Below are 25,125 nucleotides of genomic sequence, written 5' to 3' on the forward strand. Positions count from 1 at the left end.
AATGAGCTTGAGCCTAAGGATTTTTACTATTAAACTTAAGCTTAAGCTTTAGGGAGTGTTCAACTCATCAAATTTATAAGTTTGAAAAAAAATTGATTTGAGTCAGTTAAAATAATGTTGTTTTAATTAATATGTATTAATATAACATTGTCTGAGTCGATTTTGGCTCAGTTATAGATTCAAACGAAGCTTAGCTAAGCTAGATTTGATAGTATAGTCAAAATCAAGTTTGACTCCTCTTAAGCTAAACTAAGCTCAAACTAATTTTAAGGGAGTTCATCAAGTTCAGGTCTAAGATTAAATTCGACTCTTTTAAATTGAGTTAAACTCGAATTAATTTAAATTTAACTTGATTCGATTCAAATAGACTCATAACACAGAAACTATTAGACTAAAAACATTTTTTATTGAATGTTGTTCAATAAATATATTTAATATATATGTTTTTAATTTTATCATATTGACATAATTGATTTGACTAATCAAACAAACTAATCGATTTGTAAATTAACCTTTTGATCATATAAAAAATGATTCATACTCAAACCAATCAAACAATATCAAAACCTGATTAACATAAAAACCAAGGCGCGTGGAGTTGAGACATTCAATGAAAATGTTTGACTATTGGTAGAGTCTCCCTCTATATTTTATTCTAATTTATCCAAACTTGTATGATGTTTCAAGATTTCCACTCAAATGGGTCTCTTGAAGTACCATGCAAGTAATAATCAAACAACTTTATGCACAATTCATCAACTCAAAATTGGATTTGGCTCTGAAAATTTTCATCTACGTGAGAAGAAATTAGGTCATGTCATCTATGCGATTAATGCATATAATCAATAACATTACCAAACAAATAACATTAATACAATACATGCTAGTAATCATTAATATTATTGAAAAAATAATATAAATGCAATGAATGCATGTAATCAATAATATTATCAAACAAAAATATTAGCTCATTGTTTAATTCGAACAAATTGAACTCAAATTATAGCAATTTCAGCTAATCAAGCTTAGCTTATGATCAATGCCAACACCAAAGCTTACCTAATCGACTATTTTTTTGGTTCTCTTTTTCTTCTTTTTCTTCTTCTCTATTGATTCTTTTTCTTCTTTGATAATTTTTCTCTTTATCTAATATTACTATTCACTAGCTCAAGTGAATCAAGTTTAAGCTTAAATTGACAATTCTTGATTAATCAAGTTCGATCTAACATTTATTTGGTTTTGGCTTGAATTCACCCCCTATCAATTAAATAACATAAATACAATTGTTACATATAATCAATAACATTTTCAACGGATAACATAATTACAAAAGATTGATTAGCAGTCTTATGAATTAATATTAAGAGAACCCTAATTAGGGTTTAAGAGACATAACATGAATATATGAAGATGCAACATGAAAATGGATATGGGATTGATTATCAATAATTTATGTACAATAAATTGGGATTAAGCTCTCTCTCTTCCTCTCTTACTGAAACTAATCTTAAAGAGATTAAATAGATGATTTTAATAATTACTTGAAGATGAACATGATGGTGATGGTGATCATTTTGGATCACGTGATGAAGAAGAAGATTGCTGGTTCTTGTTGGAGGCCAAAGCAAGAATGGAATTAGCAAGATTATTAATGGCATCAACAAGGCCATTAATCCCTTCCTTGTTAATCTCAGTCTTGGATTTTTCAATCTCCAGTCTTCTCTCATGGAGACTTAAAAGATCTTTGTGTCTTCTCTCTTCTCTCTCTTCACAGGCCTGAAGTGCTTCTGCTATTATGGAAGCACTTTTGGAAATAGCTGTGCCCACTTCACGAGAAGCGCTTCCACTTGCAGTACTTGTTCCTTCTCCTCCATTTCTCCTCCTCCTCCTCCTCTTTGCAGGTGAGTCAGAAAACTCACTTGTATCTGAATCTGAGTGATGAGATTGTGGTGGTGGTGGGGGAGGAGGAGGTGGTGGTGGTGGAAGAGGGATGGGTAAAATAGGAACTGGAGATGGAGGTTGCATTTGTTGCAGAAGAGGAGGCAAAGAATGGTGATGAAGTAAAGTGAGAGGCCTGCTGTCCACCACCTGATGATATGAAGAAGGTGACCCACTTACCATTACTCTTTGACTTGCTGATCCTTTCTTCTCCACCACCTCCACTAAAGCTTCATATATCTGAAACAACATGTTGCTTGGCAAATTCTTTTCTTTTCTCTCATTCTTCTCCAACTGCCAATAAGATTGCTGTACATGTTGTTGTTGTGTTGGGTCTCCTTGATCTCCTTTTTGAGAATCTGCAACTTTTCTTTCATAATCCCTCACTTTCTTGTAGTCTCTCATGAGATTATCCCACTTGTCATTGCATTGGTTTTGGCTCCTCAAACACCCTTTTCTCCAACAGTAATCTTCAACCCATTTCCATCTCAGCTCAGCTGGTTTGTTGCTTCTTCCTTCACTACTTTGATGATGCTGATCCCCGCCACTACTTCTCTTCATTCTCCTCTCATCATCCATCTGTTTTGCCTCTATCAACACCATGGTTTCTGCCACAGTCCAGTTCCCTTTTCTGTATTCTCTCATTCCACCACCTTGATCAGCCATTTCTTCCTCCAAAATGCATGCAAATAAGAAAAGATAATAGAGCAAGATTGAGAGTATGTGAGGGAAGTTTAAGTTTTTCAACAAGAGAAAGAAAGAGAGAAAGAAAAGAAAGAAAGGGCCAATGGGGTCTCTCTATGCTCTCTTTTAGGGGACTTGGATTTGATATGGGGTGTTGAAACTAGTCAAATCTCACTATTTTTTGCTAATTTAGGCAAATGGGTATTAATGCATATACCTTAAAGTATGGGTGGATTCAATCCCACGCCAGATGAGTTGTAGTTCTAATCAAAACCATAATATGGACTGTTAACATTTCTTTGAGTTCATAAATAGTGATATTGGATGATTGTTGATAGAATAAACAAAGTCGTTGAAGAGGTAAATTGCATTACCACTCAGTGAACGAATAAGTTGATTTCAATGTTTTGAAAACTGAATTAGATTGGACCAGTTGGTTCAATCGGTTGAACTGAAAAAAGACTCTGAATTCGATTATGTTAACATTAACAAATAGTTTATTTATTGACTTGATCAAAATGGATAAACAAGTTGAATCGATTAAAATGAGAAAAATTGGGTTTGACCAAACTTTAAGGTATTTTAAAAAAAATTTAATTATTTTTTAGTAATCTGATTATTTTAAATTAGAATAGATGAATTTATAAATGTCTGTAAGAAAATATAAGTTCAAAAATAAAATTAAAAAAAAAGTATCTCATATCCATTGAAATGTTTTCTACACGTGCATGATTTTTTTTTTTTTGAATCATGAGATAGAGACTTTTTTTCATCTAATTGTTTTTTTGAAATCACGTGAATAATTGTCACTCTTAAAAAAATATATATTCTAATCACCATAAGTTTGGATATCCTGATTGATTTTTTTATTATAAATTTTTAAGTAAAATTTGTTAGTTAATATGATATTTAAAAAAAAAAGTATTATAATTTGATAATAAGTTGAATCAATCGATTCTTTATTAAATTATAAACTAATAAGGTAATCAATTTGATCATCGATCCAATTTTAAAAATATTGGTCAATTTCAAACTAGACTAAAACTTTAATTGAAAATTAATTTATTTGATATGAGTAATGAATTCATTCTAAAACAATTCTGCGTTAGATTCTTTTGAATTTATTTATGGATATCCTTAAAATCAATATATATATATATATATATATATATATATATATATATATATGTATATTTTAAATGTTTGAAGAATTGAATGCACAACATGGAAAAATCATCTTAACAATGAATGTGAAAGGTGTTTCAAATCCAAGGCCACTCATTCAAGCCACACTTTGTGAGGAAAAGGCAATCTATTGGGAGAGAGAGAGAGAAAGGGAATCATCATAAGAAAATGCCAAGCAAATCCATTCAAACTGACATTTCTACAAACCCCAATAAAATTTTACAGAGAGTTAGAGAGAGAAGAGGAAATTGGTTTCTGGGTGGGGGTAGAAAATAAAAAAAGATCAGGGTGTTTGGTGGAGTAGAAAAGAAAATTGTGAAGATGAATTCTGCCACAGCCTAATATTGGTATTTTATCTGAATAGTAAAGTAATAAAAAATTTCATACTGCTTAAAGAGATCAATTATATGTATAAAAAGATATAAAATTAAATTATTGATTGACTTATTTAATATAATAATTATAAAATTGATTATTATATCTGAAATTTTAAGTAAAATTTTTTATTATTAAAAAAATCATAATTTTTCATTACCCACTTGATATGAAAAATAATATAAAGATAATTTTATTATCATATATCGGTTAAGTATTAAACAATTACTTATATAATAATAATTTTGTTATAATTTTATTTTTATTTATTAAAATTTAAGATAAAAATACCCTTGAATTCAAATTAAATAATTAGTAACCCTAAACCTCTATTGTGACTATTTGACCTTTATTTAATTTTTAAGACAAAATGTTTTTGTTTTCAATTAAAATACCCGTAACATTATTATTCTTTTTCATGAATTTAATTTCACTAAATTTGGTGACAAAATTTTGTTCTATTTGTGAAATATTATTTTATATTTAATTCAAAATCGTTCAATTATATAATAACATATTATTAATATATATGAATCATACTTATATAATTAGTTGGATTTTATTTTGAAGATTCTTTAATTTGACAATAAAATTTTCATTTTTTTATGTTAATTAGTTAATTATTAATATTAGGGGTAAAAAGGTAAAATACTATTATTAATGAGAAGATAAGGCTAAGAAAATCTGCATTAAAAGAGTAAATAACATGACAAATATTCTAGGAGCACACTAATCATTTGGGTTGGTCTCACAGTCTCATGCTTAGATAATTTAGAAATGTCAGAAAAAAATAATATTTTTTATTATGGTCCTGATAGGCCCAAAACTTTAGAAAATAGGAAAAGTATCCCAAATTTTTGGACGTGAAGAGGACAGTTCTGTCCTTTTAGAGATGGGGAGATGTCAAATTCGTCTTTTGAGGAAAGACATTTAAAGCCTGGATGACACGTCAGTAACACTTCTTTGGAATTTCAATTTGCCAGCTAGGATATGAAGAGTTGTACAGAAGTTCAGAATCAGTTTGGCGAGGGTTTGACCAAAGAGGACAGTTCATGGGGTCACCTTATGCCCCCTTGACTTGTCCCTTTCATTCTTAGTTTTGGACTCTAGCCTGCCCCGGCAACCCTTTTATTTTATTTTTTCAAATATTCACTAGATGCTATAATTTGGATTTTGTTTTGTTCGTATAAATCGAGTTTGAATTAAAGAAAAGTTAACTCAAACCAGCTCAAACGCTCTTATCTTATCATCATTAATTATAGTATCGAAACTCTTCTTATCAATGATTATTCTTCTATTTTGACTATTCCTTTTATTCTTTATTTTCGATAATTCTTCTAGATTTTAATAATTTTTTTTAATTATTCTTCTTTGTCTCTCATGACTTTTCTTTTTTTACTTTAACAATATTATTTTTTAATCAAATAAATTAAACTCAGCCTTGAACTAACTGTTTTAAAATTGAATTGAGCTTGAACTTACCATTTTTTGAACTCAATAAAGATGCACCCCTAATTTTGCTTTCTCTATTATTTGCCGAATTATTATCCCTTGAAAACATGATAGACTAATTTTAAACACACCAAGGATTATCAAAAAGTTGAAACCACTAAAAAAACTTGAGATTATTAACCTAATTAGGTTTGTTTGACACCTTTGTAAATGTATCGGGCTTTTATTTCATGTACCTCTTATAACATAAATAAAAAATTTCTTATCGTTACATAAAATTTGAAAAAATATAACTTGTAACTAATTGATATACACAATTTACAGTTTTACAAAAAATAAGTCGTGATAACAACCATGAAGATCTGATAATGAATTATGCTATTTACTATGAGGATAGAAGTCAAGTAATGCGAAAGAGTTGGACAAAATGGAGTTTTAATGTGGTTGACTTATTATTTAATATCTTATGTACACAATAATGATATTAATAACTCCAATATGATATTAATAACTGTTACACCTGAAACAAACGCTAATATTCTAGCATTTATTTGTGCATATATGATGTTTTCCCTTTTCTTTTTTCAAGATAATTCTTTATATTTATAAGATTAAAAAAAGAGGTTATAGTGTTATCAGTTATAAATTTAAAATTTAAATTCAAACATTAACTTTTTAAACGATCACATTGAAAAAAGAATTATAACCGAGACTAATTAGGTATGAAATTATTACTATTTATCATAGAAAGATAACTTGGAGTTGGTGCCAACTAGTGAGACATATTCTCTAACCGAGGGATGTTTATTGCTAGTCAAACCCTAAATTGTTGGTTTTGCCGTTTAGTCATTTATCAAAGAGATGCTAAACGGGTAAGAAATTACTATAAAACACTAAATTATGAAATTCTTTTCATTAATTATTATAATCAAAGTATTAGTGTCAAATTTTAGAAAAACCTGAATGTTTGTAGGTGGGTACATGGTAGTACCTATATATGGTAGAAAATTATGAGGGCATGCATTATTAGAGGCCATTAATGAAATTTGATGGAGTGAAGTTTTGGTCCAATATTGAATGATTGAAAAGAGACAAAATGTGCATTAAATTTAGGGTAGGTCCCAAATGGCCAGAGATTGCACTAATGAAAAGATGGCTGAGGAAAGAGCAAAATTGAAATGTCCACACCATCCAATTTCTAATGAACAATGCTATTTTCGTTTATAATAAGTTTTGATTTCATGTAATGACATGGTATTATTATATAATTAAATATTATTTTATTTTTAATTTAAAATTATTTAATTATAAAATAATATATTATAAATAATATAAAAATGTATACTTTTTATAAAGTGTATAATAGATTTATATCATCTATGTGATTTTGAATTTATACAACTGAAAATTACTTAACTTGTTTCATTGGTTCGTGTCAATTCATCTCATTGTCGATGTCCCTTTACAAATGTTCCAATTTTGATGAGTGAAGTTGATTTTTACATAAAAAATAATACTAAATTTATTAATACAAATGTATGCGTATTAATGTGAATATGTGATTTGAATCAGAGATGAAACAAATAATTATATCTTCCAATCACATTAATACATATCAGTTTATATACATAAGTTAATAAACATAATATTATGCAAATAAAAATTGTCTTTGGGTGGGTGTGTATATCAATTAAGGTTTACTTTGAACAAAGTCAACTTAGCTCAACAATTGTCTTTAGTTTGATTAGAGTTGAATTCAAACTGAAGCTTTAGTTTGGTAACTTGGTTTGAATCCCCCTCTGACGACATTACTTGTCGTATCAATAATATTATTCATTATGTAAAAGTCAATTAGGGTGTAAATGTCATTTTTTTAAAAAACTTATTTGGATAATATTCATATCTTGTTTCAGCCCTTTCGGATATTATCATATTCACTTATCTATTCTGAAAATATAATTATAATTTTTATAATTTGTAATATAACATTTACATTTCTTAAATTATTTGTGTCTTCTAAGGTATAATCGTTATTTTTAAAATTATTAAGTGACATATTAAAAATTTTAAAGTTTCAAAACACCCCCAAATTTGTTTCATATTACAAATATATGTAATATTATTTATTTAAAAATTTATGTTTACCTTAAAATATATGATTATACGTCATTGACCTCTCTATCTATATTTGCATTAATAAACTTTTATTGAAATAAAAATTTGGAGGCAAAGTGTTATTTAGTTTGAGTTTTACTTTTTTTTATAAATCTTTTTAGTAATTTTATAAATTTATTAACAAATTTATCTGATAAGTAGAAAGTTGACCTTTTCAAACTTAAGAACAATAATATGTCATTTCATCAAACATTGAGTGAAAATAAGTCATTTGGCCTTTCTTTGTTACGTTAAAGTGCTTCATATTAAGTGCAAAATCTTTTATAAAACACTTGTTTATTCTAACAATATATGAGTCAATTTTGAGAAAAAGAAATAAACAAACCAAATAAAATTATAGCTATAAACCGTTACAATATGATGAAGGACGTATACGTATATACATATATTCCAAAATATGTGTGCATGTATATACATAATTACCATAGGTCATATTGATTTGATCGTTACGCTCATATTAACATGACTAAAACAGATGCGTATTAAGTAAATTGGCGTGTGCGCGTGTCTATATATATATATATATATATATATTATGAATTAAGTGTACAATCAATTTTTCAAATTAAATAATTTTGGATAAAAAAACTAACCCCCTCTACCCATGGGTATGTGGTTCCTTCACTTTCGGAAATTTGTTTAATGACTTTTTTTTTTTTTTTTCAAGTAACGAAGTTTTCTTAATGGTTCTTACACAAATTTTCTTAATGACTGTTTAAGGTAAAAAAAATTCTTTCCATCAAATTAAACATGTAATTGCAGAAAGTGAAAGGGAATTGCGACCCACTTAGAATTAATTGCATGTGGGCTGATACGAATAAAAGAAGGCCAGAGGATTATTTCCCACACAAGGTTTGGTGAAAGGACAAAAATAGATTTACAAGAGCCCAAAAACTTAAATACTTATTTATCCTTAAATTTTCATTAAAATTATTATCAAATATAAGGATAAAACCATCATTTTAATAATAATATTATAAAATATATAGTTTTATCTCATTTCCCTTTCAAGTTTTAAAAATTAGTTTTTTACCCTTGATCTCAACTTTGAAAAATGACTTTTTCTCTCCTAAATTCCTAGGTTTCTCCTTTTCGATGACAACAATAATGACAACCACTATCTTCTTCCTCCCTTTTCCTTTTGCCACTGTCAAAGACTCTAATGACAAGTGAAGAGGCTCTAGCCGATGACGAAGAATCGGCTCCGATGATAGATCCATTGCGTTTGTATCAAATCAGCTGAAGTTTGTTGCGTTTTCGTCACCTTCTATGGTCAACTTGCCCATGGTTCCAAGCATGGTTGTCAATTCTAGCCGGTGAAGCCGAATCAAAGGCTTGTCAATTAGTTTGGATGAAGACGAGTTCAGTAGAAAGGAGAGAGATGGTCGGATGATGCTAGTTGCTAGAGAAGAAACAGTTTTGTTGGAAAATCAAAACCCTAATGAGAAAAGTGAATTTTTTAAATCTTAATCTTGAGAAAAAATTATTTATTTTTTAAACCAAATAAGAAAAATAAAATATAATTTTATTTATTTTAATATTACTGATAAAATGATTATTTTACCTTAAACTCTAATAGAAAATCCTTGAGTGTATGGAAATAAACTAAACTTTAGATAAGTATTTGATTTTTTGAATTTTTACAAATGTATTTTTGTCTATTCACCAAATCTTGGATGAAAGCAATCCTTTAGTCATAAAAGAAATGACATTGACCTAAAGTTAAGAAAAAAAACCATATGTATTTATAATAGAATTAATTTAAATATTAATAATTAAATATTTATAATAGTATTAAATATTAATAATTTATTTTAAATTAATAATAAAATAATATTTAATTATAACAATTAATTCTCATAAATATATATATTTTTTGGGTGATTGTCCTCGGAAATACTTGAAAGCAAGAAAAGTAAAAGTCCACTCCGTATTTCAGCTTGGCTCTCCATTCGCTCTAGGGTTGGACTAGAGCCGAGCCAGCTCGAGCTCGAGCTTGGCTCGACTCGGTTCGAGCCCGAAACGAGCCGGGCTCTGCTCGGCTCGATCGAGCTCGAGTCAGGCTCTGTTCGGCTCGATCGAGCTCGAGCCGAGCCCGAGCTGGCTTGGGTTGGCTTGGTAGATTTTTTAAAATTTTTTTTATACAAAACGATGTCGTTTTGATCCATATATATATACAAAATGATGTCGTTTTGATATGAAAAACGAGTCGAGCCGAGCTTAAAACGAGCCGAACTCGAGCCAGCTATAAATAAACCAAACCGAGCCTGAGCTCGGCTCGATTCGAATCTAGCCCTAATTCGCTCCATTGCAAAGAAATGTGACCACTAGTATTATATTGAATGATAATTGATAATTTATTTATTTTATTTGATATATAAAAAAATATTTATGCTTAATTAATTAAATTAGTCTTTGCATAATTAAATATCATATTCTCAACCATAATCATTCAATGGAGCTCACAATTTTTAAAATGATTTATTAATCGATTAGATATGATACAATAAAATTTAGGTTAAAATTGAGTTTTTTGGTATGAAATTTATTTTGAATCAACCTACCACGATTCAAAATTAAATCAGATAATATTAAGGTTGATATAAAAGTAACAAAAACTAACTCAAATGTTTAGAGAAATGATATTTTAATAAAATTTATTAGAAATAAATTATAAAAATATTTAAAAATAACATCAATAACAGTTAAAATACTTACAAATTACATATAATTATATTTTTTTATATTTATAATTACTCATATTATTTTCAATTTTTATTTAAATATTCTATTCTATTATTCGGTAGTAAGAATATAATTTGTTTAGTAAGATTATTAACATGTTTTAAAGGTCCTATTATATAATTTTTATAGTATTTGTAAACAAGAAAAAAATATTATATTGTGTTTTTTTTATAAGCAATAGGTTAAGATAATTCAACGAAAAAAATCAAAATACTAAAAACACTTAGAATAATGAAAAGAGTAAACAATTTTAGGTTAATTTAACTTATGTTGGGTCAACCCGAATATTAAAATGTTGTGTTAGAATTGAAATTTTTTGACATGATTCTAATTGGAATGGGACTAGAGTTGAAAGTCCTTAATGTGAAACCTGAATTGATATAACACAAATATGAACTGACGATACAAATTATTATATCTACCTTTCAATAAAATAATAAAATAAACTAAATAATATTTGAGGTACAAACATTATTTTATAATGAATATAAATAAGTAAATATGTTATTATGAGTAATTTTAAATTAGAGATAAAATAAATAATTTGATAATTCAATCACATGATAACATCTCGGCCAACCTACTCAAATCCAGTAAGCATAGTATAAACTGTTAACCTCATAAGTATACTATGATGTACTCTTCTGTGTAAGTGTGAATTTACATTGTTGTTAATCAGTTACCATGTTTCAAGAGCCTCTTGAAGGCAACAGACAATCTGATGGTTATTCTTGAGGAGAAGGAAGGAGGGAAGCCTGAAGAGGTCGTGATTGAATTGGTGGATAGAGATACAATTTGTAGTTACATAACAGAACACCATCCACCGCCTGTGAAGGCATGGGAATACAAGAACAAGCAGCTGCAGCCGGCGTATGGTGCTCCAATACCAGTGGCTGGCTTGCACTGTACAACCAACAAAGTCATCACCCAGGTGGAGTGCGCGAGCTATGGCACTCCAGTTGGTTTCTATGGAGCCTACAACCTCGGAAACTGCACTTCCCCTGTCACTCAAGAAGTCGTTGAAAAGGTAAACAGATTTTAATGCCTATAAAATCTTTCAATCATATGATAATATATTTTCAATTATGAGTTTTGATGGCACGTTATATTTGCAGCATAGCTTGGGGAAGAATAGCTGTGAAGTGCCATTTGACAAGGATTTAAAATCCTTTCTATCAGAAAGTGAAAGGCAATTACAATCCACTTGGAATTAATTGCATGTGGGTTGTTACAAATAAAAGAAACGACATTGACCCAAACTTAAAAATAAATAAATAAATAAATCATACAAATTTATAGTAATATTAATTTAAATATTAATAATTATGAATTATTATATAATTAATTAATTTAATATAATAATAAAATAATATTTAATCATGACAAATAATTCTCATAAATACTTTTTTTCTTTTGGGTAATTATCCTCGGAAATATCTGTTTAGTAAGAAAAGTCAAAGTCCACTCCATGTTTCACCTTTACTCTCCTTTCGCTCCATTGCATAGAAATGCCGACCATTAGATAATTGATGTGTTAATTTTTTTTTAGAGAAATTGAAATTTTCACTCTCATTTGAGCTCACGTATAATATATTTTTTATATTTGAAATATTTTTATTATTTTATATAATAGGATGTCTAAATTACCTTTATCTTCAACCTTAAGAAACCAAAACAAAGTTTACAGTATTACTTACTTTTAATACATTGTAGAGAGAAAACATATATAGATATTTAGTATTAGTATTGAAACAACATTTATATATATATGTTAGATAAGATCGAATGAATTTAAAATTGTTGAGTTTAAATTTTTTAGATTAAACGTACAAAAATTGTAAACTCAGTTGATCTTCTCTGTCGAAATTTTGATTGGCGTTAATCTTATATTAAAGTAACACATGAAAAAATAATCCAAGAACCCACCCATGAAGAGCATGCACTAAAGTACTTGGTATTGAATATGTAAAGAATACATCAATATATATATCCAAAGAATCAAAACAAAAATGAATTGGATATTCAAGTGAGCTTGAAGAGAATAATTTTAAAATTTTCAGAAGCTTGCAGGGAATAACTTGACTTGCAGAGGAGAGATAATGCAATGATTTGTGCAATAGTATTCACGTGAAGATCAATTTCATCTTTAGCATATATATATATATATATATATATATATATATATATATATATATATATATATATATATATATATATTCATTTTTAGCACATCTATTTTAAACATACCATAAAAGAGAGATCTATATTTAACACAGATTTGCATGAAAAGAATTTAGTGAGCAATCGACTGACTTGTTAGATTTGCAAAGGCAAAATGATGGTAGGACAATAAGTGAGTTTTTCTTATAAAACAAAAGTATAAATATATTGTATCGTATTAAAATTAATTCAATTTGATCGAAATTTAATTAAGTAAATTAAAATATTGTTAAATATTATAATTTTAACAATATTGTTAATTAGTCCATTGTTGTAATTTTAAAAATGAAAAAAAATTAGAAAACTGATTTTGGCCGAGAAGATTATTTTGGGAAGGGGGTTGACAACACAAATTTAGGGGTTGGCTATGTAAATTTAAGGGGTTAGCATCGCCTACCTTTTTTGTAAAATTAAGGGGTTGGCGCCAACCCCTTTGGTTGGCTTTATTTAAATTAAATTTTTTATTTAAATAAAGTCATAGCCAACCCCTTTATTTTGGCTTTATGGGGTAGGCTATGGGGGTAGCTTTATTTAAATTAAATTTTTTATTTAAATAAAGTCATAGCCAACCCCTTTATTTAAGCTTTACGGGGTAGGTATTTTTGCTTTATGCCTAACCCCAAATTAAAATTTTAATTTGCATAAAGTCACGTACTTTTACTTTGGCTTTATTTAATTTTTATTTAAAGAAATATATATATTTTGTTAGAAATATTTCTTGTTAAAATAAATCTTATTTTGTTAAATAATAAATATTTCTTATTAATTAATTAAAAATGAAATAAGTATGGTAGATTCATGTTCATAACTTCATGTAAAATTTAATTTTATTATGATTTCATATTATTAGATTGTTTAATGTTATTATTTCATGTTGTTTCTTAAAGTTGTTATAATATTGTTTAGTGTTGTAATGATGGTTATAAAATACCAAAATGCATGCAAAAAAAAATTCCAAACAAAGAGCAGGTTGACATTAACGCCAACCCCCTGAGTCTCAGTGAATTTATTTATTTTTTTCTGTTTTCTTCCATTGCACTCAATTCCTTTATTTTTTTATGCTTATTAATTCCAATCTGGTGCTCATGTGTGTATTGTTTTCTGTCTTGGCAGAGAGTTACATAAAAAAATTACAAAATTGCCACTGTCATTTTCTTCTGTTTTTTATTGCCTTGCTTTGATCAATTTTTATATATCACTTGATGATATGATAGTTTAATGTGTTGTAAATACGTATGTATGAAACTTGGTTGCATTGGTATTGCATACGGTGATATGTATTGATACTTCACACTTAAAGGGAAAGTATCTTGGGTCTCTTTTCATTGTTATTGCGAAGGATGATAATAATTAAATTTACCCACTCGTATTCGGTATTGGGCACATGGAGGAAATAGATACATGTATGCCCTTTTTGACATACCTTAGCATGTGTATTGGTGATTTGCCTGATTTGACCATTATTTCTGATTCCCATCATTTAATAATTATGTCAGTCACGAACGTAATGTCTCATGCCCATCATGGGTTTTGCATTTACCACAAAAAGGATAACATACATTCGCAGTTCAATAAAACTAAACATATTGATGGATTATTTTGGAAAGCTACTAAGACATATCGTCTTATAGACTTTCAAGCTGCTATGAGTAGAATTGCCAGAGTAAATTCCACTGTAGCAGCCTATTTGACTGACATTGGGTATGAAAGATAGGCGCGTGCCCACTTTGGAGGGTGATGGTACAATATTATGATGACCAATATTGCTGAGTCTTTTAATGCTTTGACACGGACTGCTCGCATTTTGTCTATCACCATATTGGTTGAGTTTCTTGGAAGCATAATGCAACGTTGGTTTTTCAATAGGCGAAACATGGATGGTTCGTATGACTAAAATTTTAATGATGTTTCTGTTTTTCATCACATTTATTTTAGTTGTTTTTTGCAGATGAGAGATCTCACCCATTAACACTATGGGCTGAGGACAAGCTTGCTCGACATGTGTTCAAATCTACCAACATGGTTGTTAAACCAATTAACATGCAATAATACGAAGTCATGATCCACGACAACAAGTGTTCATCATGAATCTTCTATATCGAACATGTGATTGTGGAAAATTTCAACTTTCCCAGATTCTGTGTGCACACACTGTAGCTATAGCAAGGTATAATAACCTATCAGATTGTGTAGGCTGGGTCAGTACATATTACTTTATTGAATATTTACGTAAGGTGCACGAAGAAGATATTAATCTACTAGGGGATCAATCAACTTGGGCACCATCAATTATGTTTGCAATTTATCCTCCAATGATGGAGCAATGAAGGTCCAGTCGTCCTTCCAATCATGCAAGAAGACCTTCACAAGAAGAGGGAATTTGACAACAATACTGTAGCCGATGTCATCAACTTGGCCATACTCGCTTGAAATGTCAGAGTCTAGCTCTAGTGCTCGTGGTTGTCTCGTCTCGCACACCAAGTAACACACGAAGCCGAGGTTGTCGTAGTCACGGTGCAACCCATACGACCAAATAGGTTATCATGGTTAATGTTCTGATTGCGTCTGATATTATAATTTCAATTGTATATTGCATGTTTAATTTTATGTAATTTATCTGTTAGGTTTTATACAAATTTTAATCTATTGATTTTTTATGTTTAAACTCTTATATGTAAGCGATGGCAATGAATCAAAATAGTAGAATGAAATTACCACAACATTTATTTGTTAGCTTATCATTTTATGTATATATTTGATTTTTTGCCTATACCATACATCAATAAAACAATAATAAAATACATCATTCAAACAATAATAAAATGACATCTTGAAACACTTGAGGTTTAAAAAAAAAAAATTTAAAAAGGGTTGGCGTTGAGACTTTTTTAAAAAAACTTTTTTGTTAAAAATTTATAACACTTGAGACTTTTTAAAAAAAATTAAAAAAAAAAAGGATTGGTGTCTTTTAAAATTGGAAAAAGGTTGGCGTTGAGACTTTTTTAAAAAAACTTTTTTTTTTAATTTATAACACTTGAGACTTTTTAAAAAAATTAAAAAAAAAAAAGGATTGGTGTCTTTTAAAATTGGAAAAGGGTTGGCGTGCCCTTTTTAAAAAGGAAACACCAACCCTTTTTTTACAATGAGGTTGGTGCACCCCAACTTTTTTTTCCAATAACTTTTTTTTTTCAGTGACACCAACTCTTGCTTTCAACAATTAGTAACTTTTTTTTTCCAGTTAAACACTAACCCTTTATTTCTTCTAGTTAAACCCTATCAAATGATCTTCTTTGATCATCCTAGTAGCTGAGGTCTAATATAAGATATGAAGTGGATGTGGTCGAGTTTTGGTGGGTTACTCTTTTTGTTTTATATCCTTATTTTGAAGAATTCTTAATCTAAAATCCGTTTCATTTTTCACTTTTTTCCTTCTTTCTTTTGTTTTTGAAGCACTGACTCCATTCTGGAGCACTTGTTCTATTTTTCACAGTACAGTTTTAAAGTTGCAGAAAAAAAGAGAGAAGATCTCTCTATATGGGTCCTCACTTGAAAGTTGAGCATGAAGAGAGAAAAAAGTTGTAGAGAAAAAAAGAGAATTTTTGTATGTGTCATTTCAAGAGGGGTATTTTGGGAAAATAAATTACTGTTTTGGTATATTTGTTTAAGTTTTGAAATGAGTGGCATACATGTATATACAGATTAAAATAAGACTAAAAATTTCAATTTCTCTTTTTTTATTACTTTTAATAAAATACAATTATTATTTATACTTACTAAATTTTATCAAACATAGTAATAACTTATACCTAGTAATCTTTTAAGTAATCTAATCTATCTTCAAGGTAATTTCTCTATTTTGATAATAAAACATTACCCAAACCAAACGCCCTAAGTCAAGTTTTTCCCTCTCCTTTTCCCTTCATCTTGGCTTCCACTGTAACTATCTCACTTTCACTCGTGTTCATGCATACCCTAATATTTCACTGCAGTTAATAAGTCATCTACAGTCACTAATTAATCATCTCCAAACTCCCACGTCTAGCTGCTTAACACATCTATAAGAACATTTCCAATTCCAAGAGTTCATACTTATGCTCCTTTCTTCCACCAGATTGGCTTTCTCATCATCATGGATCCTTGCACCTTCCAACTCATCGACGGTGACCGCCACTTCCAGGTTGACCGTCTCAACAGCTTCGTTGTCAAAACCAAGTTTTCCGATCACGGCAACTCCTACTCTGTCGTCAGTGTCTTGGGCCCTCAAAGCAGTGGTATGTTTCTTAACTTCATTAGCTTTAGTTTTCAGTTGCATAATATTTTTTTGTAGAGCAGCAATCTGAATTCTCTTGAATAACGGAAGATTTGAAATATAGATCTGTGTCGGTAATGGAATAATTTAACCTTTCTGAATGATGAAGTAAATGAAAGAATTGTATTCTTGTATATGAATTCATGTACATAAAACTAGTATTTGTACTTGTATAAAATGATATACAAAAAAAAAAAAATCAAAAAATTAGATTCTTGATTGCTTGATCTGGCATTGATTGATTGATTTTTGGGATTGATTGATGATTGATTAATTGATTGTTGGCTTGCTTGGTGAGATTGCTTTGATTGCTTGCTTGCATGCTTGAGTGATGATATAATGGTCGCCAAAATTTTGCACTTGGGGTTTTCTCTGTTTTATGTTCAAAGAGAGAAAAATTAGGCCTCTTTTCTTCTTGTGATAATTGTCAGATTTAGTGAAATTTCTCCATTTATTGTTAGTAATTTTTCCAAATCAATAAAATTATGTATATATAATTTTCATATACAATTTAAGTACGCAAATAATATTTTGTTATATAATTAGATGATATTAAATTAAAAATACTTAACCATGTTATAACATGTTATCTATATACTTAAATTTTATATAAAAAAAGTTTACTCTTCCAAAACATATTTTCTACATGTATTTATTGATCTATCTTGAGTTTTTTTAACGTGTTTTCATTCTTATCAGGAAAAAGTACTCTATTGAATTGTCTCTTTGGTACGAATTTTGAAGTGATGGGTACTTTTGGAGGAGAGTTTCAAACTACTCAGGGAATTTGGATGGCCAGGGGTTGTGACATTCAGCCTTTCACTATAGTCATGGACATGGAAGGAACTGATGGGAGTGTAAAAGAGGTTAGTCTTTCACTATAGTATATGAGTTTCAATTTTAGTTTCAATTAAACCATTTAGACACATTTTTTAATGTATAAATAAGTATATAAATAATATATTATTATATAATTTGATGATTTTAAATTAAATAATACAATCACATAATAATAGATTATTTATATAGTAATGTATGTATTCAAAAATATGCATGCATAAGGTTGCTCTTTTAGTTAAATTTGTATAAGTAATGCTATTGGTATATATTTTTTAATACAAAATTGAATACATAACTGATGTATTATCATATAATTAAGTATTTTTTAATCTTAATTTAACATTATTAAATAACATAATAATATATTAATTATACATTTAATTATATACTCAATTATGTATTCACATAGTATTATTACAATTTTCTATTTCTTTCAGGGTGACACTACATTCGATAAACAAAGTGCACTGTTTGCTTTGGAAATTTCCGATGTTCTTATGATCAACATGTGAGTCTTTTGAGTAATGTATTTAGAGCTGCATATATGTTGTCATTACATACATAAACCTAGCTACTTCTTATGGTGAACATATAAGTCCATTGAACTAACGTTATGAGTCATCCAATGTTGATCTAGCCTTTCAAGTTTTAATTAGATGTTCAACGCCGTGTAGGTGGTGGAAAGATGTCGGTCTACATGAGGCTGGCTATAGAGAACTTCTGAAAACCGTTTTTAAGGTATCATAATTAATTAATTATGAGTAATATTATATATACATATTTTTTAGTATATAGTTGATGTATTATCATACTATTTAATGTTATTTTATAATTAATTCAAAATTATTCAATTATATATTGAATTATATACTAAACCATATATTTTTATAGTTTTATTGATTGTTTATAGTAAATCATGTATCAATAGCCTGATTGTTTTCCATGACATTTTGGTTTTCTGTGTTGTTTTTAGTTCATGGTGCAGCTGTTTAAGCCACGTAAAACAACTCTTTTGTTTGTTTTGCGTGATAAGGGGACCAAGGTGTGCTCACTCACCGGCACTTTATATGTCTCTTTATCTCTTCACTTTTCAATCAATATCTAATTCGTGACCCTCCTTGCAGATTCCATTCGAGAAAATCGAGACTTATCTTAATAGAGACATTGAGAAGGTATATTTTATATATACATATTTTTTAGTATATAATTAAATATATAGATAATTTATTATTAGATAATTAGATAATAAAGATAAAATAATATTTAATTGTATGATGATATATCATTTATATATCCAATTTAGGGTTGGACCTAACTGAACTGACTCAATCTCGAGATTCTACTCAGTTCGACTTCAATTCATTTAGTTTGAATTCAAATTGAGTTCGAATTAGGAGGTTTGACTCGTTTTTTAAACTATCTAGTTTGTGCGCTAAATAGATAACTCAACTCAATTTGAGTTTCTTTCGTGACTCAATTTAAATTATATTAAATGATTGTGAAAATAACATCATTTTGTTAATGAATTGCATATTTGAATCATGAATACAAATCATAAATTTAAATCATAAATTTGAACAAAAGAATATTTGAGTTTGGTTTGATTTATATCCATATTTAATATAATTATATACTAAAAATATGTACTAATCTTCATTTCCTCAGATATGGGGCGGAGTTCCAAAACCCGAAGCCCAAATAAATACTCCTCTCAATGAGTTTTTCAAAGTAGGTAATCGTTCAAATTCCTTTTCTGATCGCTAATTTGTATTTTACTGTGTATAAAATTAATGTATTTATTTCATGACTTGAAGGTGGAGATCATTGCGTTGTCTTCCTATGATCATATGGAGGATCAGTTTAAGCAAGAGGTAACGATTAACATAGAAGATCAGAAAATTTGTCAAGCCAAATTGCTATTTTCCACCCACCATTTGAAGAAATGATGATTTTTACTTTTTAAATTTAAAAAATTACTAATTTTTCACTCTAACTGTCAAAATCATAATTTTGTTTTAATAGTAAAAAAATCATTTATATCACTTTATCCAAATATTATAATTATATTATAATTAACAGTTATTTTATTCTCAAGGTTGAAAATCTTATCTTAGAACTCATGTTAGATTGAATTGTAAATAATATTGTGGATTTTCTTGGGTGTATAGTGTCACTTTTAAAAAACTTTTTAAGGGCGAATAAACATCTTCCCCTTAACTTATTTCATAAATGATCATTTTCATCCAATTTATTTTGAAAATATATCATAGCCTCAATTGTTTAAAATATTTCAATTATAACCCTAATTTGTTTTGTTTAATTCAATTATTTAGGGTGTAACTATTATTTTGAAACTACCAACTGGTATATTGAAGATTTTTAAAAATTTTTAAAGTACACCCAAACTTTTTTCAAGGTTCAAAACCCTCCTGCAAACTTCATTGGCATCTCTAATATTTTAAAAATTATAGTTTTCCCCTAAAAGATGCAGCTATATGTTATTGACATTTTTTATCTATATCAATAAAACTATAAGTATCAACTTTAAATATAAATAGGTATACATTTGATGTGTAATATCAAATGGTTAAGATAAAATAATATTTAATCATATGATAACATAGTATATGTATACTCAAAAGTAAATATATATAGCTAGCATTGCTCTATTTATATATGTATTAGTAAATTTTTTATTGTTTTTAATTGAAATTTATATAAATTAGGGTACAAAAATTATTTAATAAAATTTGAAGAACAAAACGTTATTTAGCTTAAGAACCTTTTTGTCTTTTTAGTAATTTTCTAAAAAACAAAATAGATTTGGTTAAAAACTTCAAAAAATGGATGAAACATTGGTTTTTATAAAGTCAAAGAGTGAAATTTATAAATTTATCAAACCTTGGGTGGGAAATATTATTTGACCAATTTATAAAGCTTTGATTTATCAATAAAATTATGTATATATACTTTTAATAACACAATTATGTATATATATAATATGTTATCAAATAATTAAATAATTTTAAATTAAAGATAAAATAACATTTAATCACCTACCATCTATATACCTAATTGTGTATGCATAATATTGTTAATTTATGTATTTGGGTTACAACCTTAATTTCCTGATGCAAAGAGTCTTGTGGCATTCTTTCAGTCCTCGCGTATATTTATCTAATTAATAAATCAATGCTGGAAATCTCTCCTTGGTCTTGACATTTTACACAGGTTGACAAACTGAGGCAGCGATTTTTTAGCTCCGCCTCCACCTCTCAAGGAGGACAAGTTGCCGCAGATAGACGAGTTGTTTCTGCATCGGATTTTTCTGATCATGCACAAAAGATGTGGAATCTCATAACACAAATCCGGGACCTCAATATTTCTTCCATTCAGGTTTTCTAATTGAGCAATGATATATATATATACTTTTAGTATATAATTAAGTTAATGTGTTATTATGACATTAAGTCTTATTTTATCTTTCAATCATCTGCATATGTAATTATGTATTTACTTAATTATATAATAATATATCATTTATATATTCAATTATATACTAAAAAATGTACTATATAATTTTATTATTTTTAATTTCTCCATCTATATCTATGTTGGTTTTTCTAATTTGTAGCACTTCTTTTACTATTTGTTAACGTTAATCAGGAAATGGTTTCCATTATTCGGTGCGATGAAATCAGCAAGCAGAAGTTGGATGCTCTATCGGCTGCTCAGGTTCATTTTACATACATCTCCCTTCGCATCTAAATATTCTCTGTAAACCAATACTTAGGGTTTGGTTCAAATCGAATTCACAATTCAATTTAAACAAATTGATTTTGAATTAGATTTGAGATCTGATTTGTTTGTTTATCTGAAAATACCTTGTATGATACTTGATATTATTTATACCATCAAGGAGCTTCATAATACTCTATATAAACTCAAACAAGAGTGGGTTTGAATCAAATAGTATATTGTCAATGCGAACTTGAACAAATCCTAAACCCAATCTAGCTCAAATATCCACTTCTGGTATGTATTAATATAAGAACAATACTATGTATATCTATTTTATACATAATTCATGTACACAGTGATGTGTTATCATGTAATTAGGTGATTTTAAAACATGTGTTATCATATGATAAATAAATAATCAATCACATGATAATACTTTATCTGTGTACATAAATTGTGTATCAAAAATAGGTATACATAGTTTTATTGATAATAAAAGTGTGTTTGGTTTTAATAATCATTTATTAAAAATAAAATAAAAAATTACTATAAAAGTATATTGGTTAAAAGATTTATTAATATGTTTGATAAAAATTAATAAGTATAAATAATTATTGTATTTGGTTGAATATAATAAAAAATTATTAAGATATTATTCTAAAATATTATTCATATTTTTTATTAGATATATTAATGGAAAATGAGAATTTGTAACTAAATCAAGATTAACTCTTACATTATTATTAAACCGATTTAAAATATACATTATTTGAGTAATCTTTGAATAACTTCAGGTGGATAAAGGTATTCTCATGGGGCCCCTAGGAGTTGCTGAAAAGTTTTGCTCTATTATGAAAACCTGCTTGTCAGAGTAAGTCCACGTCTGTTTCTGATAAATCACCACGATTTGAAGGAACGCTGCTCCTGCATGCATCAGTTGATCTTTGTTTCATCTGCTAAATTCCAGGTACGACGAGGAGACAAAGTATTATGACGAAGGTATAAGAAGTGCTAAAAGAGAATACTTGGTATCAAGAGCACTTGAAGTATTACAGATGCGTCTTTCAACATCTTCTGCTACGTCTGAGGTGTGTAATTGATTGAACATTGCTTGATTGAAATATTTATGTCGTGTATTGTATCTTGTATATATGTCTTGCCTTTTAGAATTTGGAACAATTCCATACTTCATACATGATTACATTGTTAGGGATATAGGCTTTAAAGATTACAAATTTGAATATAAAACATGTAAGAAAGATAAAGAAGATGCAAACACAGTGATTTACTTGGTTCAGATTTCTTAAATGAAATCCTAGGATATCGTCTTGTCGGTCCACACGGGCGACATAAAGAAATACAAGAGATTACAATAATATTATTTCTCAAAACAAGAAAGTTTAAAAAATCCTTGTAAAACCGAGAGAAAAAGTTGAACAAGCTGATGAAAAGAATTCTCTCATATGATAAAACCTGCGTCAAAAAAACATCTCAACCAGGAAATGACCATTCTGCCTCACCAATGTTATTTGCAATTTTGACCCCATTTTAAACACATTAAAATTCTATATTCATCTTATCACTAGCTATGTTTAATTTGATGTTATATGCCGCCAATTGGAATTCAGTTGCTGTAAATCTCTTTTGAGTTTTAACGCTGACAAACTGGGTTAACATTGTTTATTGAATTAGATTGAATTCAGTATAATGTTTTTGTGTAGTTCTGTAGCAACTTTTCTTTGTGCTCAACGTACTTACTTTCTTGTTTACCGCAACGCTCACCCACCTACATAATACAGGAACTGAAACTAGCCCTTGCTGGGGCATCAAGCGCAGCGCAAGTTGCAGCAGCACTGGGCAACCTAGTCGCCAATAGCTTGGCCATTTTCGGTGGCCTTAATTGAAACAAATAAATCTACTCGTATAAATAAATTTTATTATTTTACTCATCCAAACTGATGTAATAATATGAGATTCTATTATCATATTAGATTAAATGAATAAGGTTAAAGTATTTGTTTATACATATAGTTTTATTTATAAATAATAATATTATATTTACTAATTTTTCCTATCAATTTATCTATATAAATTTATTATTCAATCATACTAAAATGCATCAATATTGTTAAGTTAATAAAAAAAGTTAGTATATATAGTATTATCTATTTATAATTATGTTATCTTAATGATCAATACGTGGTACCAAATGAAAACTCCAAACATTTAAAGCAATTTTTCACGTGTTTGTTTGGCTTATATATTGAATTTGTTATCCAACAGACATTAAACTTTTTAACATCAATTTGTTTTTAGTTATATTTTATATAATGGTTTTGTGTATAATTAGGGTTAGATTTGATCTGAATTAACTCGATTTGAATCTATTATTTAACTTGGATGAGTTAAACTCAAGTCAGAACTTCACCTCAATAGCGTAACTCAAATTTGTATACTTATCTTTCTAGTGAAATTATTTATCTTTTTAATGATAATGTTCACTGACCAATAACATTGTTTCTCCATCAGTTATCTTCTGATCATATTTTACACTAATTCAAAGGAGTTCAATCCAGGTATTATGAGTTAAACCACTCTTAACCTTGATTCGACTTAAATTGAATCTACCTTAATGCACAATATAACTACAATTGTATTTTATTTATATAATCTTTTATTACTAAAAATTAAAGATAAATTATTTAGAAAATGATTGAACATAAATAATTATTATATTTAACTGACAATAATAAATTAATACCAAGGTCTCATATTACCTTAATATCAGTTTAAATTATTATTATGCTCAATTAAACTAATATAATTTATATTAAAGTATTTGCTTATTTTCTAAAATATTATTTATGTTAATATTATACTGGGAGTTTTTTCTCAAATGATCACTTTCTAAAAATTAATTAATTAAATTATTTTTCATTTTAATTAAAAATATATTTTTATCTTAATAGAGCATTAACATTAGGCCAAAGAACTATTTCCTACCTAAGTATTAACAATTTAAAAACCCAAACATCTATTTATTAGCAAATTTTTATTAAACTTTTCAGTTACAATTAAGGATAAAGTTGTTATTTTATCACTAAATTCTAAAACCCTAAATATCTAACAATTTCCCTTTAGGATTAAGTTTTAAAAGTTATCATTTCTATCACAGGGTTTGAAAATCTTTTTGGCTAACTAATCTAGTGAACAGACGACGTCTGGACTAGAAAGCACGTTGTCTATCGTCTAGACAATGAAGCACATTTCATAGCAAAACATTGTCAATCTCTAGACGATGCTTCATTAAAAAGGACAACGATTTAGAGTAGTTAGTAAGGATGACGCTTTCTTCGTCAAATGATTCAGAGCAGCTAACAATGATTTGGTTAAATCAATTCAAATGAAGGAAAGAATCATTTGACCAATCGTTCGATGATTCGTCAAATGAGCAAAAATAG

The 25,125-nt window shown here is 28.2% G+C and overlaps 2 protein-coding genes across 2 annotated transcripts; one reads left to right on the top strand and one right to left on the bottom strand.

Annotated features, from left to right (window-relative positions):
- Positions 1-1,411: 1,411 nt before the first annotated feature.
- LOC123219524 (histone-lysine N-methyltransferase 2B-like) lies at positions 1,412-2,731 on the bottom strand. The gene has a single exon (XM_044641518.1). The coding sequence runs from the start codon at positions 2,602-2,604 to the stop codon at positions 1,570-1,572; it is 1,035 nt and encodes a 344-aa protein (XP_044497453.1). The 5' UTR covers positions 2,605-2,731; the 3' UTR covers positions 1,412-1,569.
- Positions 2,732-16,781: 14,050 nt separating this feature from the next.
- LOC123218450 (protein ROOT HAIR DEFECTIVE 3 homolog 2-like) lies at positions 16,782-23,688 on the top strand. Its single transcript, XM_044639911.1, has 13 exons — positions 16,782-17,045; positions 17,783-17,949; positions 18,361-18,431; positions 18,598-18,661; positions 18,897-18,965; positions 19,048-19,095; positions 19,589-19,651; positions 19,738-19,794; positions 21,155-21,319; positions 21,590-21,658; positions 22,459-22,535; positions 22,632-22,752; positions 23,464-23,688. Exons 1-13 carry the CDS (start codon positions 16,904-16,906, stop codon positions 23,566-23,568), a joined length of 1,218 nt encoding a protein of 405 aa, XP_044495846.1. The 5' UTR covers positions 16,782-16,903; the 3' UTR covers positions 23,569-23,688.
- The last annotated feature ends 1,437 nt before the right edge of the window (positions 23,689-25,125 follow it).

This window comes from Mangifera indica, chromosome 6 (assembly GCF_011075055.1).
Source record: "Mangifera indica cultivar Alphonso chromosome 6, CATAS_Mindica_2.1, whole genome shotgun sequence".
NCBI classification, from domain to species: Eukaryota; Viridiplantae; Streptophyta; class Magnoliopsida; order Sapindales; family Anacardiaceae; genus Mangifera; species Mangifera indica.

Coding starts and splice junctions, on each gene's coding strand:
- LOC123219524 (XM_044641518.1), bottom strand. CDS start 2,604: ATGGCTGATCAAGGTGGTGGAATGAGAGAATACAGAAAAGGGAACTGG.
- LOC123218450 (XM_044639911.1), top strand. CDS start 16,904: ATGGATCCTTGCACCTTCCAACTCATCGACGGTGACCGCCACTTCCAG. Junction 18,966..19,047: donor TGCGTGATAAGGGGACCAAG/GTGTGCTCACTC, acceptor CCCTCCTTGCAG/ATTCCATTCGAGAAAATCGA. Junction 19,795..21,154: donor AGGATCAGTTTAAGCAAGAG/GTAACGATTAAC, acceptor CATTTTACACAG/GTTGACAAACTGAGGCAGCG.